The 16,999-nt window shown below is 45.6% G+C and overlaps 1 protein-coding gene across 10 annotated transcripts in view; it reads right to left on the bottom strand.

Annotated features, from left to right (window-relative positions):
- Nucleotides 1-74: 74 nt before the first annotated feature.
- Nucleotides 75-16,999, bottom strand: part of csmd3b (CUB and Sushi multiple domains 3b) — a 140,966-nt gene continuing 124,041 nt past the window's right edge. For 4 of the 10 annotated variants that reach the window (XM_088365943.1, XM_088365953.1, XM_088365952.1 and 1 more), the window contains 23 exons: nt 16,839-16,997; nt 15,435-15,623; nt 14,869-15,054; nt 14,595-14,789; nt 14,340-14,513; nt 12,721-12,894; nt 11,156-11,341; nt 10,554-10,739; nt 9,941-10,114; nt 8,356-8,538; nt 8,117-8,293; nt 6,681-6,860; nt 6,428-6,601; nt 6,180-6,353; nt 4,627-4,700; nt 4,392-4,503; nt 4,127-4,306; nt 3,754-3,813; nt 3,138-3,296; nt 2,908-3,044; nt 2,617-2,707; nt 2,408-2,543; nt 75-2,227 (listed from right to left, as the gene is read on the bottom strand). In XM_088365943.1, coding sequence (XP_088222069.1) covers nt 2,068-2,227; nt 2,408-2,543; nt 2,617-2,707; nt 2,908-3,044; nt 3,138-3,296; nt 3,754-3,813; nt 4,127-4,306; nt 4,392-4,503; nt 4,627-4,700; nt 6,180-6,353; nt 6,428-6,601; nt 6,681-6,860; nt 8,117-8,293; nt 8,356-8,538; nt 9,941-10,114; nt 10,554-10,739; nt 11,156-11,341; nt 12,721-12,894; nt 14,340-14,513; nt 14,595-14,789; nt 14,869-15,054; nt 15,435-15,623; nt 16,839-16,997 — 3,620 coding nt within the window. In that variant the 3' untranslated portion in view covers nt 75-2,067. The remainder of the gene's footprint in view (nt 2,228-2,407; nt 2,544-2,616; nt 2,708-2,907; nt 3,045-3,137; nt 3,297-3,753; nt 3,814-4,126; nt 4,307-4,391; nt 4,504-4,626; nt 4,701-6,179; nt 6,354-6,427; nt 6,602-6,680; nt 6,861-8,116; nt 8,294-8,355; nt 8,539-9,940; nt 10,115-10,553; nt 10,740-11,155; nt 11,342-12,720; nt 12,895-14,339; nt 14,514-14,594; nt 14,790-14,868; nt 15,055-15,434; nt 15,624-16,838; nt 16,998-16,999) is intronic. The other 6 variants (XM_088365944.1, XM_088365948.1, XM_088365945.1 and 3 more) reach the window with 6 other exon arrangements.

Here is a 16,999-nt window from a genome sequence, read left to right as displayed (position 1 = left end):
TTTGGTGATAAAACTTCAGAAATTGAACAGGCCAAAATTTGGGGACTTTATCTCAAGGTAAGATAGCAACACTGTCTCCGCCGTTTGTTTTATTAGTAACAGCAAGATCAACCTATTGAAAAAAATAGACCCGGGCGCCATCCCAACACACAATGAAAAAAAAACCCAAATCATGTTAATTACAAAAGCAAGTAGCCTTTTTTTTTTAATCTTACGTTGCATTGAAAATTTACATAATAGAGTCATTACATTTTACAAATATTCTCATCATAAAAATATATTTCTGTACAAAACACTTTGTTTAGTTGGGTATATATATATTTTTTTTAAACCATAATTTCTTTTCTTTTTTTTTTTCTTTTTTTTTTAAATTCTCAAACAGGGAATAATTTGAATGTCCGGCAAGGGGGTGGGGGCTCCTTCCAATCAATCTTATTGCAGTCATTGAGAAAAGCTTGTGGCGGTGATAAAATACCATTTGAACGTGGGATAAGTGGGTGTAGAAGGTGGGATCCCCAAAAATGTTTTGTTTTTTGGTAGGCACTGTATCAGATTCATTGTGAAAACTCAACAACTAAAACCACGATGAGACAACAACACACACGACAACAATCACTCCAAACTGTCGAAATGAGTGTGGAAGAACGGTACTGCCAACAAAATGTCCTCCTGGCAGCATCTTAAAGTAAAATAAATAAATTAAACGCTGACTTTGGCACTCATTAAAGAAAAGACCACAAATGAACATGTTGACTGGCCAATTTGGGAGGGGGGCGACTGTTGGTTGCAACCTCGGAATAAACCTGCCAAATTTATTTTTGATGGGAAACAACCACAAGTGAACAAAGAAAACCAGGCTGAAATAATAAGGCTTGTGTTTCTTGAAATGCACAGTTGGAAATTTAAAAAACCACAGTGTAGTCCACCGGGCATCCAATTGTTTACCATAAAGTTCCAAGTTGAGGTCTCAAGTCCTACGACAAACACATCAAATTTCAGCACAATCAAACAAGTCAGACAGACGACTGAGTTCAGAAGTGTGATATCTCAGAGGACACTAAAATCAAGTGAAAAGGGCTCATCTCATTTCAATCGTCACAAAAAGCCATGAAAGTGTGCGACTTCACATTCCATGAAGGAAAATAAGGGGAGAAAGAAAAACAGAATAGGTCGTCGGCCGGATAGTTAAACCAGACGTGGTAATCTGCTGCAATGATCCGTCTTGTCTTCGCCCCCGTGGCAAATACATAGCGCAAAAATATAGGTGGTGACCGCTCCCGAATATATATTTATATATATATTCGCAATAGATTTACAGATCAGAAGATTCTGCAGTAGTAACAAATAAAGAAGGAAGCACTCGCGGAGTGCAGGATCACAGCGGAACCGCGCCGGCGGCCCACATTGACAGGGCGGGGCGCCAAAGCCCGCTTGGGGTTCAGTTCCAACGGCGCTCTCCGCCTAGACTCATCACGTCAAAGTTCTCCGAGGCAGACAGGAAGAGTTTCCTGTCCGATGTGCTTTAAGTGCTCGAGCTGGAATATGTGTCTCTCTCTCTCAGTCTTTTTTGTTAGTCCGCCTCACATCGGAGTCTATTTGGAATCGGGCTCGCATTGTGAAAACATCTCCCACTGAGTTTCAGGTTTGCTCCGATTAGCTGCGAGGGGATTTGAAGATCTTAACCGCCCCTGCTTCTCTCTAGACGATTCGCTTAATCGACTTGCAGTTCAGTTCGGGGTTGTCTGCGTCTCCTCGGCCTTTCCGTCCACCGCAATGAGAAAGTGCTTTAAGCATTCCGTGAGTCAGCCTTCTTTCCTCCTGCTCTCATCTGCTCCACTGGGGCCCGGGCTCCCTTTTTGACTTTAATCCGCCATTCACTCAGGATTAAGGGCGCCGTCTCCAGGGCTGCCCTCATCCCTTCTTTTGCTCATGAGTTTTCTTTTTTTTTTTTTTTTTTTGCTTCCCCCTGTGTTATAAGAAACTTTTGCTACTCTCCGCAATGCGAGATTCCAGACGGAGCGACCGAGACCTGTGGGAATACTGGAAAGCGTTTTCCGTTCCAGCTCCTCAGACCATGGTGCAGACCGTGTTGAGATTAGGGTCGAAGCGGACCGCCTTCCCCTCCACCGCCTTGGCGTTGGTGTTGTACATGGGGTTCTCGAAGGCGGCCTGCCCGTTGTTGTTCTCGTGGACCGAGCAGCCCGTGTACTGGGTCTTCGGCGTGGTCCTGTGTACCCAAAGAATCGAAAAATAATAATAAGTCGTAAGACAAAGCGCCGACGAGGGATGCTGGATACCCAAAGATGCCAGGAAAATTTCAGCCACGGTTGGAAAGCTTGTTGCAACCCTTGATGTATTTTTTGCGAAAGCCAGGCACGTACAAATCCATGCACTCGTTGGTACGAACCTTTGTTTGTAAAGATAGAAGCCGAATCCTGTGAAGATGAGCGCAAAGAAAGGCACCAGGATGGCGATGGCCACTGAGCTGCTGTTGGTGCCCAGCTGAGGCGGATGTGAATTCTGACTCTCCGACATGTTCAGGCCTGAAAAGCAAGCGGGGAGTTAGCCGTGAGCATCATCATCGTCGTCAGCATCGAGACATTTGGTGAAAAATACCACCAAGTCGCTGGAGTCCAAACTGTCCGTAGTCTTTTCCCTGAATGAAGCCCTGGAACACGTAACTGGACCCGTCGGGTTCGGCCGACACCTTCAACGGTCAATAAATCAAATTTGAGAAAATGCACAAGAGCGTTCATGTTAGTAACGTTGAGTTTGAAATTATTCTTGGCTTTGGGATCACGAGTTGTTGCAGTTTCTGGTATAGTCACAATTGAAACTAGAAAAAGTTGCACCGATTAATCAACGATAATCGATGAATTGTTCGGCTACGATCACGTCAGTTCTTACAAATCCGTCCATGGTCCACGAGTCCTCTATGATCTTGGCGGGAGAAATGCTGGAGTCTTTCAGCTGATTTCCCTGCTGCACGTAGTTGACGTGGTACATCAGCAACAGCAGACGCGCTTCGGAGGTCTTATAAAGACCTGGAGGAGGAGACACACAAGAAGAAGAATGACAAGATGAAAATAAAAACGGCAAATAAAAGCTAATCAAATATATCATCTATCCAACGATGCCTGATAGCAGCAGCTCCATGTTGCCGTTGCTCAGGGTGACGTTGACTCTGCCCGTGCTGGCGTTGAAGCTGGTGATGCTCAGCGTCATGGGCTGCTTCCTGCCCCTGTAATTGTACGAGCCCTTCCAGATGTAGTTGGGAGCAAAAACGTCGTCGGGGACTGCGGGAGAAAGAAAAAAAAAAGGTCAAAAGATGCGCTATGATGCTCAATACAGTCCAGCACTTTGTTCCGGGTTGCTTTCAAATGCTCTATAAATAAAATTGAGTTCAGTATAGATTGATGAATAAAATGGAGGCAGCTTCAAGTAGATTTGATATTGCTCATATTGGCGCACTGTAGCTGCAACATAGTAAAACGCGGCCCCGCGTGAACCCCATGAAATGCACTTTGATGTAAATAGTCACTTATTATGCGGCAGACGTCGCTAGCACTTGGCGCTAAACGGGAACATTTGTTACAGCTGCAACTTCACATTCAAAAGCCTTTAGCGCCTCGACAAAATAGTGACCTTTGGAGAAATGAATATCACAAACATGGCCGGCGGACAAGAGAGCGGCGGTCACGCTCGGCTGCGGGCCGTGCACAACCCGCCCGCAAAAATGGAATCAAGACTAACCGTTGAGTTTGGGGCTCGGCGTTCCCGTTGCTGGTTTCACGGTTTTCTTTTTCTCTCCAGCTGCAAGCATACAAAGCACATGAATACACATTTGGCGCCCACTGACGACATGGAAATTGATAGAAAATGTGCCAGAAGTGGGCTTAATGTGCCATTGATGCACGCGGCACAAAATCAGAATTCAGTGCTGGTCATGTGATTGGAGCTAATTGCTCATCAAGCCTTTGGGGGGGAAAATCTGCAGGCCAAGCAACACAAAGTGAATCCATGGCTGATGTTCTTTTTTTTCTATTGCATTCGAATTTAAAAATTGTAATAATTCAGTTGATTTTTGTTTTTTTCTTAATATTTTAACTTCAATGTTTTATTTTACCGCGACATATCGGCATCTTTCCGGTCCAGGTGCCGTCACTCTTGCAGACCCGGTGCTCGGAACCCCCGGCGAGGAAGTAGCCGGGTTGGCAGCTGTACACCAGCGTGTAGCCGAAGCCCGCCAGGTCCATGCCCACCACGTCCACGTGGAGCACGCTCTCGGGCTGCTTGCATGCGTGTGCTGCAGCAAGGTGACAGCCGGGAAGAAGAGTAAGACAAAAAAAAAAAGATGAAGGGGACAGGATGGCGATGAATGGGACTCTTACGTATACACTCTGGTTGCATCCCGCTCCATCTCAGGTCGGGCTGGCAGGTTCTGGAGGAGGAGCCTTGGATCAGGTGACCCGGCTGGCACTGGAAAGACACCACGCTGCCCACCTGGGATAGACAAAACAGATACATTTTGATGCTTGAATATACACAGTTTCATTCTCTTTTGTTATATTTATCAAAAGTGGAAACTGAACAATTGTGTCTGAAAATGGGGGTTGATTGTATTACCTTGAATCCAAAAGTGCGGTTGAGGGATCCGTATCTGGGCGTTCCCGGGTTGTCACAGCTTGTCTTGGTCGGCTCTGCAAAGAAGGAGCACAAGTGTTACGCCCTCGGTCTTCTCCGCCTGGTCCTCTGTTGTCATGGCAACAGGGGCTGCTGCATACCGGCGCGCCAGCAGGGAGCAGCAGAGCTTTGTCGCAAAGCCAATCGGCAAGAGAGAGCTATGAGGTAGGTGCCTTACATGCTCAAAATAACATTTACCTGCAACACTCATCCAAAAGCCTCTTACACACACACAAAAAAAACTCTCTTACTCATTGAAAACACTCATCTCTCGCATCCACTGGAAAAACTCTAATGGTCCACAAAAAAAAAGTCAATTCTCACACTGACCGAAAATCAAATCTCACCATTATCCCCTTAACCTTTTTCCTACTTTTATTCAGAAGTCTGTTTGTTTTATGTGTGAGCATGTGTTGAGAGTTGATCAAGTTGTCCCAACATTCTACTTGGAGTCACCTAAGTGTGTGTGATGTGCGTGCTTGTATAAAGCAACACTCCAGCATAATGAGTCAGCGCTTACTTGACGCTGAAGCACCTACTCGCAAATCACACCTGTGTGCAGAGTGACGCGCCAAGCTTGGCCTTTGACTCAATAGCAGAGGCCTTTCACTTTGTCACGTGTACCTCACTCGACCTCATTTCAGCCAGCATCGACCAATTAATTCAGCCCCTTTAATGTCGTGATAATCTTTAGTGACTGGCGAGAGGGAGGAAGACTTTATCTTGGTCGTGAGCTCAACATCTGCCAACTGGCGAGCAACCTCATGTCAACTTGGCATCAACATTCCACAAGAGGGTGCCAAAGTAATACTTAGGATAGGTTGTTAATAAAACTACCCATTCATCCATCTATCCAGCATCCATCTTTTATTTCTAATTGTTCCACAAAACACACTTTCAGGAAAAACGCATGATGAAAACAACAAATGGAAATCGATGCCCAAGTCTATGACCCCGGGCAGCTAAAGCGAGGTTAACAAGGACGACGAGGCCAACCTCGACTGATTCCAACTTCATCTGAAATTACTCCTCAATGTGCAAAAAAAAAGAAAAAAAAGCAGGCGGTATACGTCCCTATTTATCGAAAATCAGAGCGGTGACCCGTCTTTTATCCCGCTGCCATCATTTACAACATGTCTGTCTAGTGCTCCGTCATTATTATTCTTGATGCGTCTGTGTGACTTGCGCTTTGATGAACAGCGACCGGCTTAACCGGGAGCAAAAGCCTGCAAAATGCGACACGTGGGTGGGCCCTTAATTGCCCTGATCGTTAAGGCAGAGGGACATGAGACGGCGGCGTTGGCCGACGGCTCCCCACTGAGCGACAAATATATCGGAATAAGCCGTCCGCAGCCAAACATAAATAATGTGTGACAAACCCACACAGTCATTTGGAAGCCACCTGAATATACTCAAAACAAAGGAAACTTCTGTCCCTTGAAGCGTCACACAAGTTTTGCATGAACAATTTTGAAAACACAAAACAAAATTCGTACCGATACAGCGAGGCTGTGTACCGCTCCAGCTGCCGTCACTTTGGCAGAGCCTGGTTGCCGTGCCGACCAGAAGAAGCGGAGGGGAGCAGGAGAAGGTCACTTCTGATTGGTAGATGAAACTCCGACCCTCTCGAGAACCGCTGGCTGGGGTCCCGGGGTCGCCGCAAAACTTGGCTGCATGTGAACAAACAAACACAATCAAGACTGTGTTGATTTTGCATGGCGAGCCAAATGCGTGGTGGGCTTACGTAGACACTGCGGCAGCATCCCGCTCCAGCTCCCGTTGGCCACGCAGGTGAGCACGGCCGGGAAGGACAGTTCGTAGCCCGGCGAGCAACTGTAGCTCACGCTGCTGCCCCACTCAAAGTCGCTACCCTGCAGGACCCCGTTGCTGACGGCTGGGGGAGTTGGACACGTCACCGCTAGATGGGGGATGATATCAATTGCATCACCATACAGCGATAAGTCATTTGGCCAAATGTTGTGATATTGCACCAGTACCTGTGCATATGGGCATGTTCCCGCTCCACGTCCCGTTTTGAGTACACATCCTGACGGGCGAGCCGTCCTCCTCCATCCTGTAGCCGGGTTGGCACTGGAAGGTCGCGTTCTGGCCGATGGTGAAGTCTTCGCCGTAGCGAAGGCCGTTCGCCGGAACTCCGGGATCGCCGCAGTTTATCACTTTGAAATTAAAAAAACAAAACGATTGGGCTTACGATTAGGTTTCGGAGCACGGGTCGGGTTAGGGCCTTGTCTGTTAAGTCCACCCGTATTAGCATGTGTCTCATTTCCTTTAGTGGTTTCAAATGAAGCGACACCTGGGAGCGGCCGAGGTTGTCTTGGGTCTCCCTTTGGAATCACATTAGCATTCCCTTGACTGTACCTATAAAGTCCTGTCCTTCATAACCTAATAGCTATTTGGAATTCCTCTAAAGCTGCCACTGCATGCGTACATGACTATTAATAGATGTCCTGTCATCTTCTTCCTGTGAGTCGGGCGCGGGGAACCTTTTGTCCTATCAGAGGCCGTTTAAATCCTCATAAAGTTTGACTAAATTTATTAAATCAATTTATAAAAAAAGTCACTTTGGAATATGGCACTCTCAAAACTTGACATTGCAATTTTTTTTCCCCCCTATAAATGATTTGATGATTTTGTGGCCATGTTGAATGTGTTTTCCGCTTGGATACATTTTTTTCAGTCGCATTTTAATGTTTCACGTCACTTCCAGCGGTTCTATACATCTTTTCCCACCCATGTTAACATGTCTTCTTACTGTTGAAGGTTTTCTGACATTTGCTCTCCTCAAGTTCATTAAGCCAATTTGCTTAAGTAAACACCGATCATAGCCGCACGCGTCATTCTTCAACGTGGATGGCAGCGGCACGGAAAAACCGAGGAGCGTTCCATTACTCAGAGACGGGAATAATTTAAAGTGCGGTTGGGAAGTGGGAGGAAGCCTAATGATCACACATCAGCAGCTTGGCAGGACTGCAAAGAAAAAGTAAATATTTCCTTTTAGCAACACATAAAGCTTGCTATTTAACCTCAAGGCACCTTTCACTTTAAATGACGAGGCAGGAACAAAACAAGAACAGCGGGAAAGCTCATTTAGCAATTGAGCATTCTTTTTTGTTGCAGGAGACATTTAACTTTTTATTCATGTTTTGTTTTGCTGTGTTTTTCCCTTTTCATTTTTACTGTGATTAAAAAAAAAAACATGATCATTTTCTTTATTTTTTATTTCAAGCTCCTAACCTCACTTCAACATGGCACCAAGATACCACAAGATGGCACTAAAGCAGTACTTAAATATTAGACAACTCTTTGGTATCAGTCCAAATCTGTGAATGGGTGAATTTTTAAATAGCCATTCACAAATAAACACACTGCAAATCGCAATAGAAATCAATAATATACGTATCAAATTTCTTACTGGTACAGTTGGGCTGCGTTCCTGACCAAGTCCCATTGGCCAGACAGAGCCTGGTGGTGGTGCCAGAGAGCAGGTATCCATCCATGCAGGAGTAGATGACCGAGTGGGAGAAGGTGGTCCCGTCCAGTCGAAACACTCTGCCGTTACTGGGAGTACCGGGATTATCGCACTGGATGGCTGGAATACAAACAAATGAAGTGTTATCCCCAGTTTTATGCCTTCCATTGTCCTCCTCTTACGTTTGCAGAAGGGCTGCGTTCCCGACCACGTCCCGTTGGGGAAGCACATCCTCTCGGCCGAGCCGATCAGTTGGTAGCCCTCCGTGCAGCTGAAGAACACCTTGGAGCGGATACGGAAATCCGTCTGTTCCCTCGACCCGTGGGACGGGATGCCCGGATCGCCGCAGGAGCCAGCTATGTCACCTGTGCGGCGGGGGGAATAAAAGAAAAAAAAATCAGTCATGTGTAGAATCCTTGATGGGCCCTCATATTAAAATCGAACATTTAAAAAATATGCATCAAGTGTGTGTGCGTTCATGTACTTAAATTGAGGCTGAAGTTTGTGTTTGTGTGTGTGAGAGCATGAGTGTGTGATTTTTGCTTTGTCCTTGGAGTACTGCACGGTCAGCAAACTCTGCCTGACAAATGTGTGTGGATGCTTTCAGGCATACACATAAATGTATCACACAGACACGCACGCAATTTAAATGACAAATGCTACTTTCTTGCTGCTGTTGCTTTATCACATGACTTAGTATTCACATATTGACCTTACCGAGTTGATTGGAGCTAACAAAGCCAGTTGGCCATCTCAACGCAAGTTCAACTTTGTGGCTAAGTTCACATTGTACAGAAGGACGGCATCATGTCCTCCAATGACTACATTAAATTAATTTATAAAAAAAAAAAAGCTCAAACTTTCCATCCATGTTGTTGTTTATCATTCGTCACTGACAAAATCAGTCAGCATGCAGACCAGCCAATGAAAAATTGTCCATTAATTCCATTAAATGGAAGCAAAGGGAACTCCAGGGGCCAAATTACATTTTTCATTTTCAGGGCCAAAGATATGATTTGCATTCCAACATGGAGTTTTGTTTTTTTTCCTTGAGTGCATTTTTGTTTGCTTTATGGGCGATACGGATACAACACTGCCAAGATCATCCATTATGCAAGTGCATTAAGTAGTATTGCGTGTGAATAGAAATTCAGGCTGACTGAAAAAGCGGCAGAAAACGAATGTGATGGAGTCTAGCCCTGAAAAGTGCCTTTTGAGCTTAATTAAAAGCGTACATATTTTTAGTTATCAGCCACCTCCAACCTGTTATTATTTTAGCTGCAATCAAGGCCAAACATTTCAATTCAAAGGCCTCTTAAGGACACACTGAACTCAATAAATGTGATCATCAACTTTTAATATTTCCCAATAATATGTTCATAGTTTGAGGTGAAAGGAGAAAGGTTTGAAGATGTATGTATGTGTTGATGCTCCACTAACTTCCATTTTCCTGTCACATTCCATGTTAGCCTTAAGCCAGCAGACTTTTGTTACATAAAATTACTGCAACTGGAAGTGACAAAGTGCTTGAAGCAAGCACGCTAAACCTCTTATGTGGAAAACTGAGAGCCACAGAGTCTTCTTTGGGCTAACTCAAAGTGATATGATCATCTGACATGTGCTAAGCAATACCTTGAAAATACAATTTCATCAGTTTAGGTGTGTTTTTAATAAGTGCATCCATTTAAATCCTTTCCATCTATTGATCTGATGGATGCATTGTGTGTGTGTGTGTGTGTGTGTGTGTGTGCGCTTTTCTTAATTTACCAGAGCAGAAGGGCATGGGGGCGCTCCACATCCCGTTGAGCTGACACATCCTGGACGACTCCCCCTTTAGCTGCCTGCCCCCCAGACAGGAGTATCGAACCGTCGAACCAAACGTAAACTTATCTCCGCTCAGCACACCGTTTGGGGGGGAGCCGGGGTGCCCGCAGTCAACAACTGGGGCGAGAGAGAGAGAGAGAGAGTGAGGAGGGGGAGGGCTGTAAAGAAGCTGATTGATGGAGCTTAAAAGGAAAAAGATGGCTGCAGGACACGAGGATAACATTTCAATGATGGCAAGTGTCACCGCTTTGGCTTTTTTCCACCCAAAAACTGACGCAAAGGCGATAAATTTACATGAGTTGTGTTCATTTTGATGTCGAGTGATAAAAAAAAACAGAGCAGGGTTCAGAACATTTGCTGTCACCTGTTTTCATGAGGGGTTTGAATTCCTCAAAAAAAAAAAGCATTTTTTTTTTTGTTTAGAAAAATGTCAAACTGATTCAAGTAAGGTTGAATTAATCAGAGGGAAGAATGTTGTTTTTCTTTTATCTGAGGAAAAAACTTGAGTGACGATTGTTCCATTTCCACAGCCTTGACTGAATGGTGCGTTTCTCACCGATGCATTCCGGCAGCGGCTTGTCCCACTGTCCGGTAGGCTGACAGCTCAACACAGGCGAACCAAACAGATAGTAGCCCGGGTTGCAGTCGTAGAACACCACCGTGCCGAAGGTGAAGTTGCCATGTTCGATTTTGCTTTGGCGGATGGAGTTGGCCGGGATGCCGGGGTCCGAACAGTTGACCACTACAGACACAAACGCAGACGAAAGCATGTGTTATTTGGCATTAACCTGACAGGCTCACTTCTCGTTCGCTTTACATAATTATTATTATTATTTTTTTATTTTTGTTTATAATATTTGTGCTCAAATATCCATTGCTTTAAGAGTTACAACACTGCAACGTCAATGCTAGTTTTATGAGCCTATCTATTGCTTTTTGCAGTGTGTGGTAGCATTAAGCTAAAGGACTTTCATCAAAGTTATGTGGTCTGGTCAAACTCACTTTGTTTGGGAGTGGCATTAAACAATCTGCCAAACTATACATTGCTGTCAAGATGCCATCTCATAAATATAATTTGACAGGTCAGGGTGATATGATAAGCAATGGTTTCTCCCAAATTGTTGGTCATACGTACAGTTAGGGTTGAATACACTCAACTTTTCTCCCCACCTTTACACGTTGGGGGCGGGTGGCTCCACTGACGGTTTGCCTGGCAGTGGGCGCGGGCCGGCCCCTCCATCTCGTAGCCCCTGTTGCACACGAAGCTGACCACGTCGTTGAGGTTGAAGCCGTTCCCCACCGTGCGGCCGTAGATAGGGCTGCCCGGGTGGCCGCAGCTGATGGCTGAAAGGGAAGGACCATGAAACAAACGCATGAGGAAAACTTACACCAAAATAGAGAATCCCTAAAAAAGTAGACACGTGTGCTAGAGCAGAATAGATTCAATATATCCTACTTCAGGATGTCCAAATAAAGCAAACGACTAAGCAGCAAGTTTAGTTGTTATGGAGACATGGTGGTGATTCAGAAGCATGCTATAAATGTTGGAGCTTTTCATTAAGCATTTTCTCCTTCGATTATGTGATTGATTCCTTGGCGAGAAAAACAAATTGGGCGGCTTGAGGTACTGATGTCTGGAAGAGCATAAAAAAAAGACAAAAAGGCTCACATGGCGGTGATTCATAGACATTCATCTCCTTCATCAGTACACGGTGGCAAAGGGTCTCACGGGCAATTTAAGGGTGTCATTTTAGGAAATATCATCCCTCGACAACCCCCCAGGTGTTGGTTTTGAGTGTCGTGTTGTTTGCCGTGGTAATTATTCATCCCTTAGCTTGATTCAATAGGGCTGCTTAAAAAGTTTCGGCGCTGACGAGGCTATTTTTGACGTTTGCATGAGGAGACAGTCGGAGGAGAGAGGAAGCGGAGGGGGATGATGGCATGGGGAAGGAAACGAGCATGGAATGCTGACGAGAGAGGACGGGAGAGAATGCGATGTGTGTGTGTGTTTTTAATTCATCGGAGAGAATCAAAAGTTTGTGCATACAAATTTAATCTAACTCCATCGGACACACAAGCACTAGTCTGTGTGTGTGTGTGTGAGTGTGTGTGTGTGCGCCACTGATCTCCATAATTAAAAGATCATTTGCCTGCAAACCAATTTTCGGGCCTTGAGAATTCTTGCATTAACAAGCACAATAAAATGTTCCACTAAGAACAAATTCACATTACAAAATAATTTAAAAAAAAAAGATTCCTTTTGGGTTATTATCATTTTTTTTTTTTTTAAAGTTGCTGCAGGTCTACCAAAAATGTGGAAGCCCCATGCGACCCTAAATATCATCTTTTTGGGAATGATTTTGGATAATTAATATAATAAACATAATTGATTCCAGACTACTTTGAGGAGCCTGAAGTTGTGGCCTGCTGACCTCAATTTGAGAAGCCATACAAGGCGACATAGGATCGCTTCCACACCACATGAACAAAACAGAACTGCTTAACTGGAGTCTGTTTGCAATTGGAGAAACAAACAGGAAGTTGCTTGCTGAATTGAAATAATTCCTATGACAACATACTTGACGTCGTGCTGCATAGAGCGCCATGTATACATAGCTGTGTGCTGTCAAGAGCTCGGCGGCCATTTGGCTGAAAAGGTTGTCATGGAGACACAGCCTCCGAGGCGCTTGATGAGCTTTATCATTTGTTTCTTTTCCGCTTACGTATGCAGATGGGAAGCTGGCCGGACCACTGGTTGTCCTGGAGACAGATCCGAACCGATGAGCCGATCAGCCGGAAGCCGGGGAGACACTGGTAGACCACCGTGTCGCGGTAACCAAAGTTCTCCCCGATCACTTGACCGTTGACGATACTCTCGGGGATGCCGCAGTGCCCGGCTGCAACATAAAAACAGAATAGACAAAACTCAGCGGAATTCAAGGCCTATTTGCCAGGACGGTAGGGAACCAAGATTATGGAACCAACAATCACTTCTCATACTGAGGCTTAACATCATTTATTCGCCCTTATCGAAAACTTCAAATATTTATCCGTTTAAAAAGGCTCAGACGGTCAATTGGCCCAAAAGTAGTGTTTTTTTTTTTTGGTGTTGATTCCAGATCAAGTAGGGGAAAAAAAGGGAGGCGCACATGTTCTTTTGAAGATGGCTTGCCTAATTGGGTTTGGGCTTCTCGCCCTTTTCAACTGCAGCGATCACATTCGATTCCATCAGGGCAGCTAATGAGAGACGATGAAATGCATTGTTTACAAAGAATTTCCTCACGGTCGCATTTGATGATTGCGACACGAACGGCATCGTTTTTTTTTTTTTACACTTGTTCGCTATGATAATCAATTCTGTGTTTGCCACCTGGAGTGCTAAATATGAAGCATGCTATCAAACAATCGCATTGCCTTGTTTTCCCCAAACGGTTTATGTATAAGAACTGTAATGCTACAGTATATTCATGTAATTAGCAATTAGCATTTTGTTTATTAGCACCACTTCTGTCAGGGGGGCATCGGAGAGGCTGCGCAATATTGTACTGCGTTGAGTATTAAAGCCCGAGTTTATTTACTCAGTTATGACTCATTTGCATTGCCAAACTGTGATTCATGCACGTCTCGGGGTTGTGTGAAATTAAAAATGTAATACCAGTTTGAAATAGCAAGAAATCAGTTGTAATGTGTTTTGATCAGGACTAAAAACCAGAGGGCTAGGAAGGCAGCAAGAAAGAAAAAGAATTGGAAAAATTGCAAATTGCAACACTGGTGTGCCACAAAGTTTGTGAAATAATCTTGGAAAGTCATTAGAAGTCAAGCAAATGTCAACTTGGCTTGAACACGGGCTCTAATCCGCAAATAAACATTACATCCAGAGTCAAATCACGTAAAACACTTTCAAGTGTTTTTTTTCCTCCCTTCGTTTCTCAGAGCAGGCATATGAGCGTAAACCACCAAGGACAAGGGAGCGCTTTCCTTCGAGGTAAATTCAATTTCTTTTCTTCTTTGTATTTATCTTTATCTAAGGCTTTTTCGGAGTGGGGGGAAAAAAGCAAACTGGAATTGAATGTAAATGTTGTTCATGAGCCACCTAACAGCCATAACATCTGTCAGTGCCTGGCATTGTTTTAACTTACTAAAAAAAAAAAAAAGGTTTACTTGCGAGGTCAAGGCCAGAAGGAAGCAGCTGTAGGAGCAGATGAAGGTGGAGTGGGGGTCACCTCGACTACCTTTAACACCCGTCCGTCCTCATTAGACAGCCGAGAAACATACAACTTGCCCTCGAAAGGAACAACTTTCTGTTCTCGCGAAGCGCTAATTAAGGTTTACGTCCACGTACCTAAACAGCGCGACTCGGTTCCGCTCCAAAGACCGGATGACAGGCACTCCCTGACGGCCGAGCCCACCAACATGAAGCCGGCGTCGCAGGCGAAGATGGCCGTCGCCCCGAAGGTCGTCTGCGTGCCGATTTTCTTGCCGCTGGGCGGGGACGGCAGCTCCCCGCAGGAGATGACTGACGAAAGGTGACAAAGGGCAGATATAAGCCATCGCCGCCGGAACCAAAAACCTAACGACACGGAATGGTAGCGCTCACTCTGACAATGGGGCCTCTCGTTCTTCCAGCTCCACACGCCATTGGGGAGGCACTGGATGTGAGCGGGTCCTAAGCGGTAGTAGCCCGGGTCGCAGGTGAACACGATGCGGGTCCTGTACTCGTAGTGCGAGCCGTTCACGATCCTCCAGCGGCCGTGCTCCAGGGAGAAAGAGCCGATGCTAGGGCACACCACCACTGCAACCCAGAGACCCGCGGATTGAAGGATGGAGACGCGCGGCGGTGACGCCATCGAGGGGGTTTCCGTCGCGCCAACCTGAGCACCGCGGGATCTTGTTGTGGTTGCTCCACGTCCCGTCGGGCTGGCAGATGGCCGACGTCAGCTCTTTGCTGGAGAGCCTGTAGCCGTCGTTGCAGAAGTAGGAGACTCGCGTTCCCACCGAGTAGTCGGCTGTTAAAACGCCGCCGTTTGTCGGCGCCTTGGGGGCTCCGCACGAGACAGCTTGAGGAGGACAGAAAGATGCACGCACGCGCACGTGGACTTAATGCACCGCTTGTGTCTTTCAAGCATGCTGCTTTGATGGGTTCTTTGCTTGGGATGCAAACAGATGGTACAGGACGACTAGATCAAGTGATCACAGAGGAGCGACGTTAGTCATGTATATTTTACTCGATCCAGAATGGAAGTTACTTTCTTAGTTGTCTGAAAAGGTTTGGGGGGGGGAATTAGATTTTTTTTTAATTGTTTTTTTAACTCATTCACTGCCAGTTAAAATGGATCTTTGAGGTCAATGGCAGGGAATGACTTCATATATTTTAGGTACATGTTTTAACTGCAATCTGCAATCGATTTTAATTCATCAAGCAGACGGACACACACACCTTGGCAAGCCGGCACCGGTGAGTCCCAGGTATGGTAGCCGAGCGGCGTGCGGCGGCAGGTGGCCGTGGCGTTGCCGACTAGCCGGTAGCCGCGGTCGCACGCCCAGCGTACCACGCTGTTGACGTGGCCGCCGGTCTGAGACGAGATGGAGCCGTGCAGCGGCGAGTCCGGCGTGGAGCAGTACAGAGCTGCACGGAACAATTCCCAAAAGCCACGAGTTGACGTCACGTGGTAAGGACGAAGGCAGTGAATTAAAACATTGCAAGCAGCTTCTAACACCCTAGAAGCTTATTATCATTAACACCATGACACTCTGCAACGACGCTAATAGGCTAACGACTAAATTGTGTCAAAGTCTTCCACTTGGACCATCAGCTCGTTTCTTGTTGCACTTTAAATAAGTCCCTTTGGGGCTTGTTTAACGTGGGTTTTATTTTCATGTACTTTATCAGGAGTAATGGAGCTTAACAATTAGTTGGTAATCAGCATGTTTTTGTCACATGCCAGTTGTTAGCAATTACAACTTCACCTCAGTGATTTCTAACCTAGTAAACAAGATATTTGGATTGTATGGGCACTGGAGCTTGCTAAAGGGAAGCTAACTTCATAAACAGATCCAGATAAAATAATTGAAGCACTGGAGTTCAAGTCTCTCTGCAGGATGCATAGCCCGAAGCCTGCTGGAGGGAAGCTTACTTGTATTTACAGAGAAGTTCACTCACGAACACAAACCCTTACCAGCCACCCCAGCCCGAAATAGAAACACAACATGACACCCAAGCGTGAAACCTAACCACTGCTTAACTAACAAATAACCGCAAGATCTGAAAAATCTGACGTTTGAAATACTCCAGTTCCAAGAAATGATACTCTGCCGCCGAGTGGGAACGTTACAGACATCTGCTCGGACTCGGACTCTGTCATTCATCACGAACAAGAGTATGAACTTAAAGGGCGGGCGGGCGGGCGGACGAACAAAGCGGGTCTTACTATGATCATTTTGCCCTTCACTGTCAAAAAAAACTCCTTGAATAAAATCCCATTACATGGGAAAGGGTCCTCGGCGGACAAAAAGTTCTCGTCCAACTGTCCAAAAAGCAGCACCATCTGTGCTCAGCAGGCTCCATTTGGACAGAGAGTGACCGTTACACAATGTATTCAACTGCTTGAGAGGCAGTCAGAAGTGAGGCTTATGTGCTCAAGTTATTTTTAATTGTCATATTTTCAGGACTTGTGCTGAATTCTCTCACAAATTTGACATTAAAATTGCTCTTGGGAACTGTCTGTTTGACCGCATAGCTGACCCTCACTTTGGAAACCCTTCTGTCTGCCTCTTTGATGATTTTTCTTTCCATGCAATATGATAATGCTAATTAGTAGTAAAATAAAGTTGGGATACATACTTTGGTACTCACCAACATAGCGGATTCTGAAGCCCCTCTTGTTGGTGCCGTGGTCCGACGACCAGCGCACCAAGAACTGGTGCCCGGAGGTGGTGATGTTGAAGGGCGTTGGCAGGTCGCCACTCAGCGTGGCCAACGTTGGGTCATTGGCGGACGGACCT

Source organism: Syngnathus floridae, chromosome 21 (assembly GCF_059516105.1).
Source record: "Syngnathus floridae isolate MCC-2025c chromosome 21, RoL_Sflo_1.0, whole genome shotgun sequence".
Taxonomy (NCBI): Eukaryota; Metazoa; Chordata; class Actinopteri; order Syngnathiformes; family Syngnathidae; genus Syngnathus; species Syngnathus floridae.
Note: the sequence above shows the minus strand (reverse complement) of the source record. Positions and strands in the feature narration are given on the sequence as shown.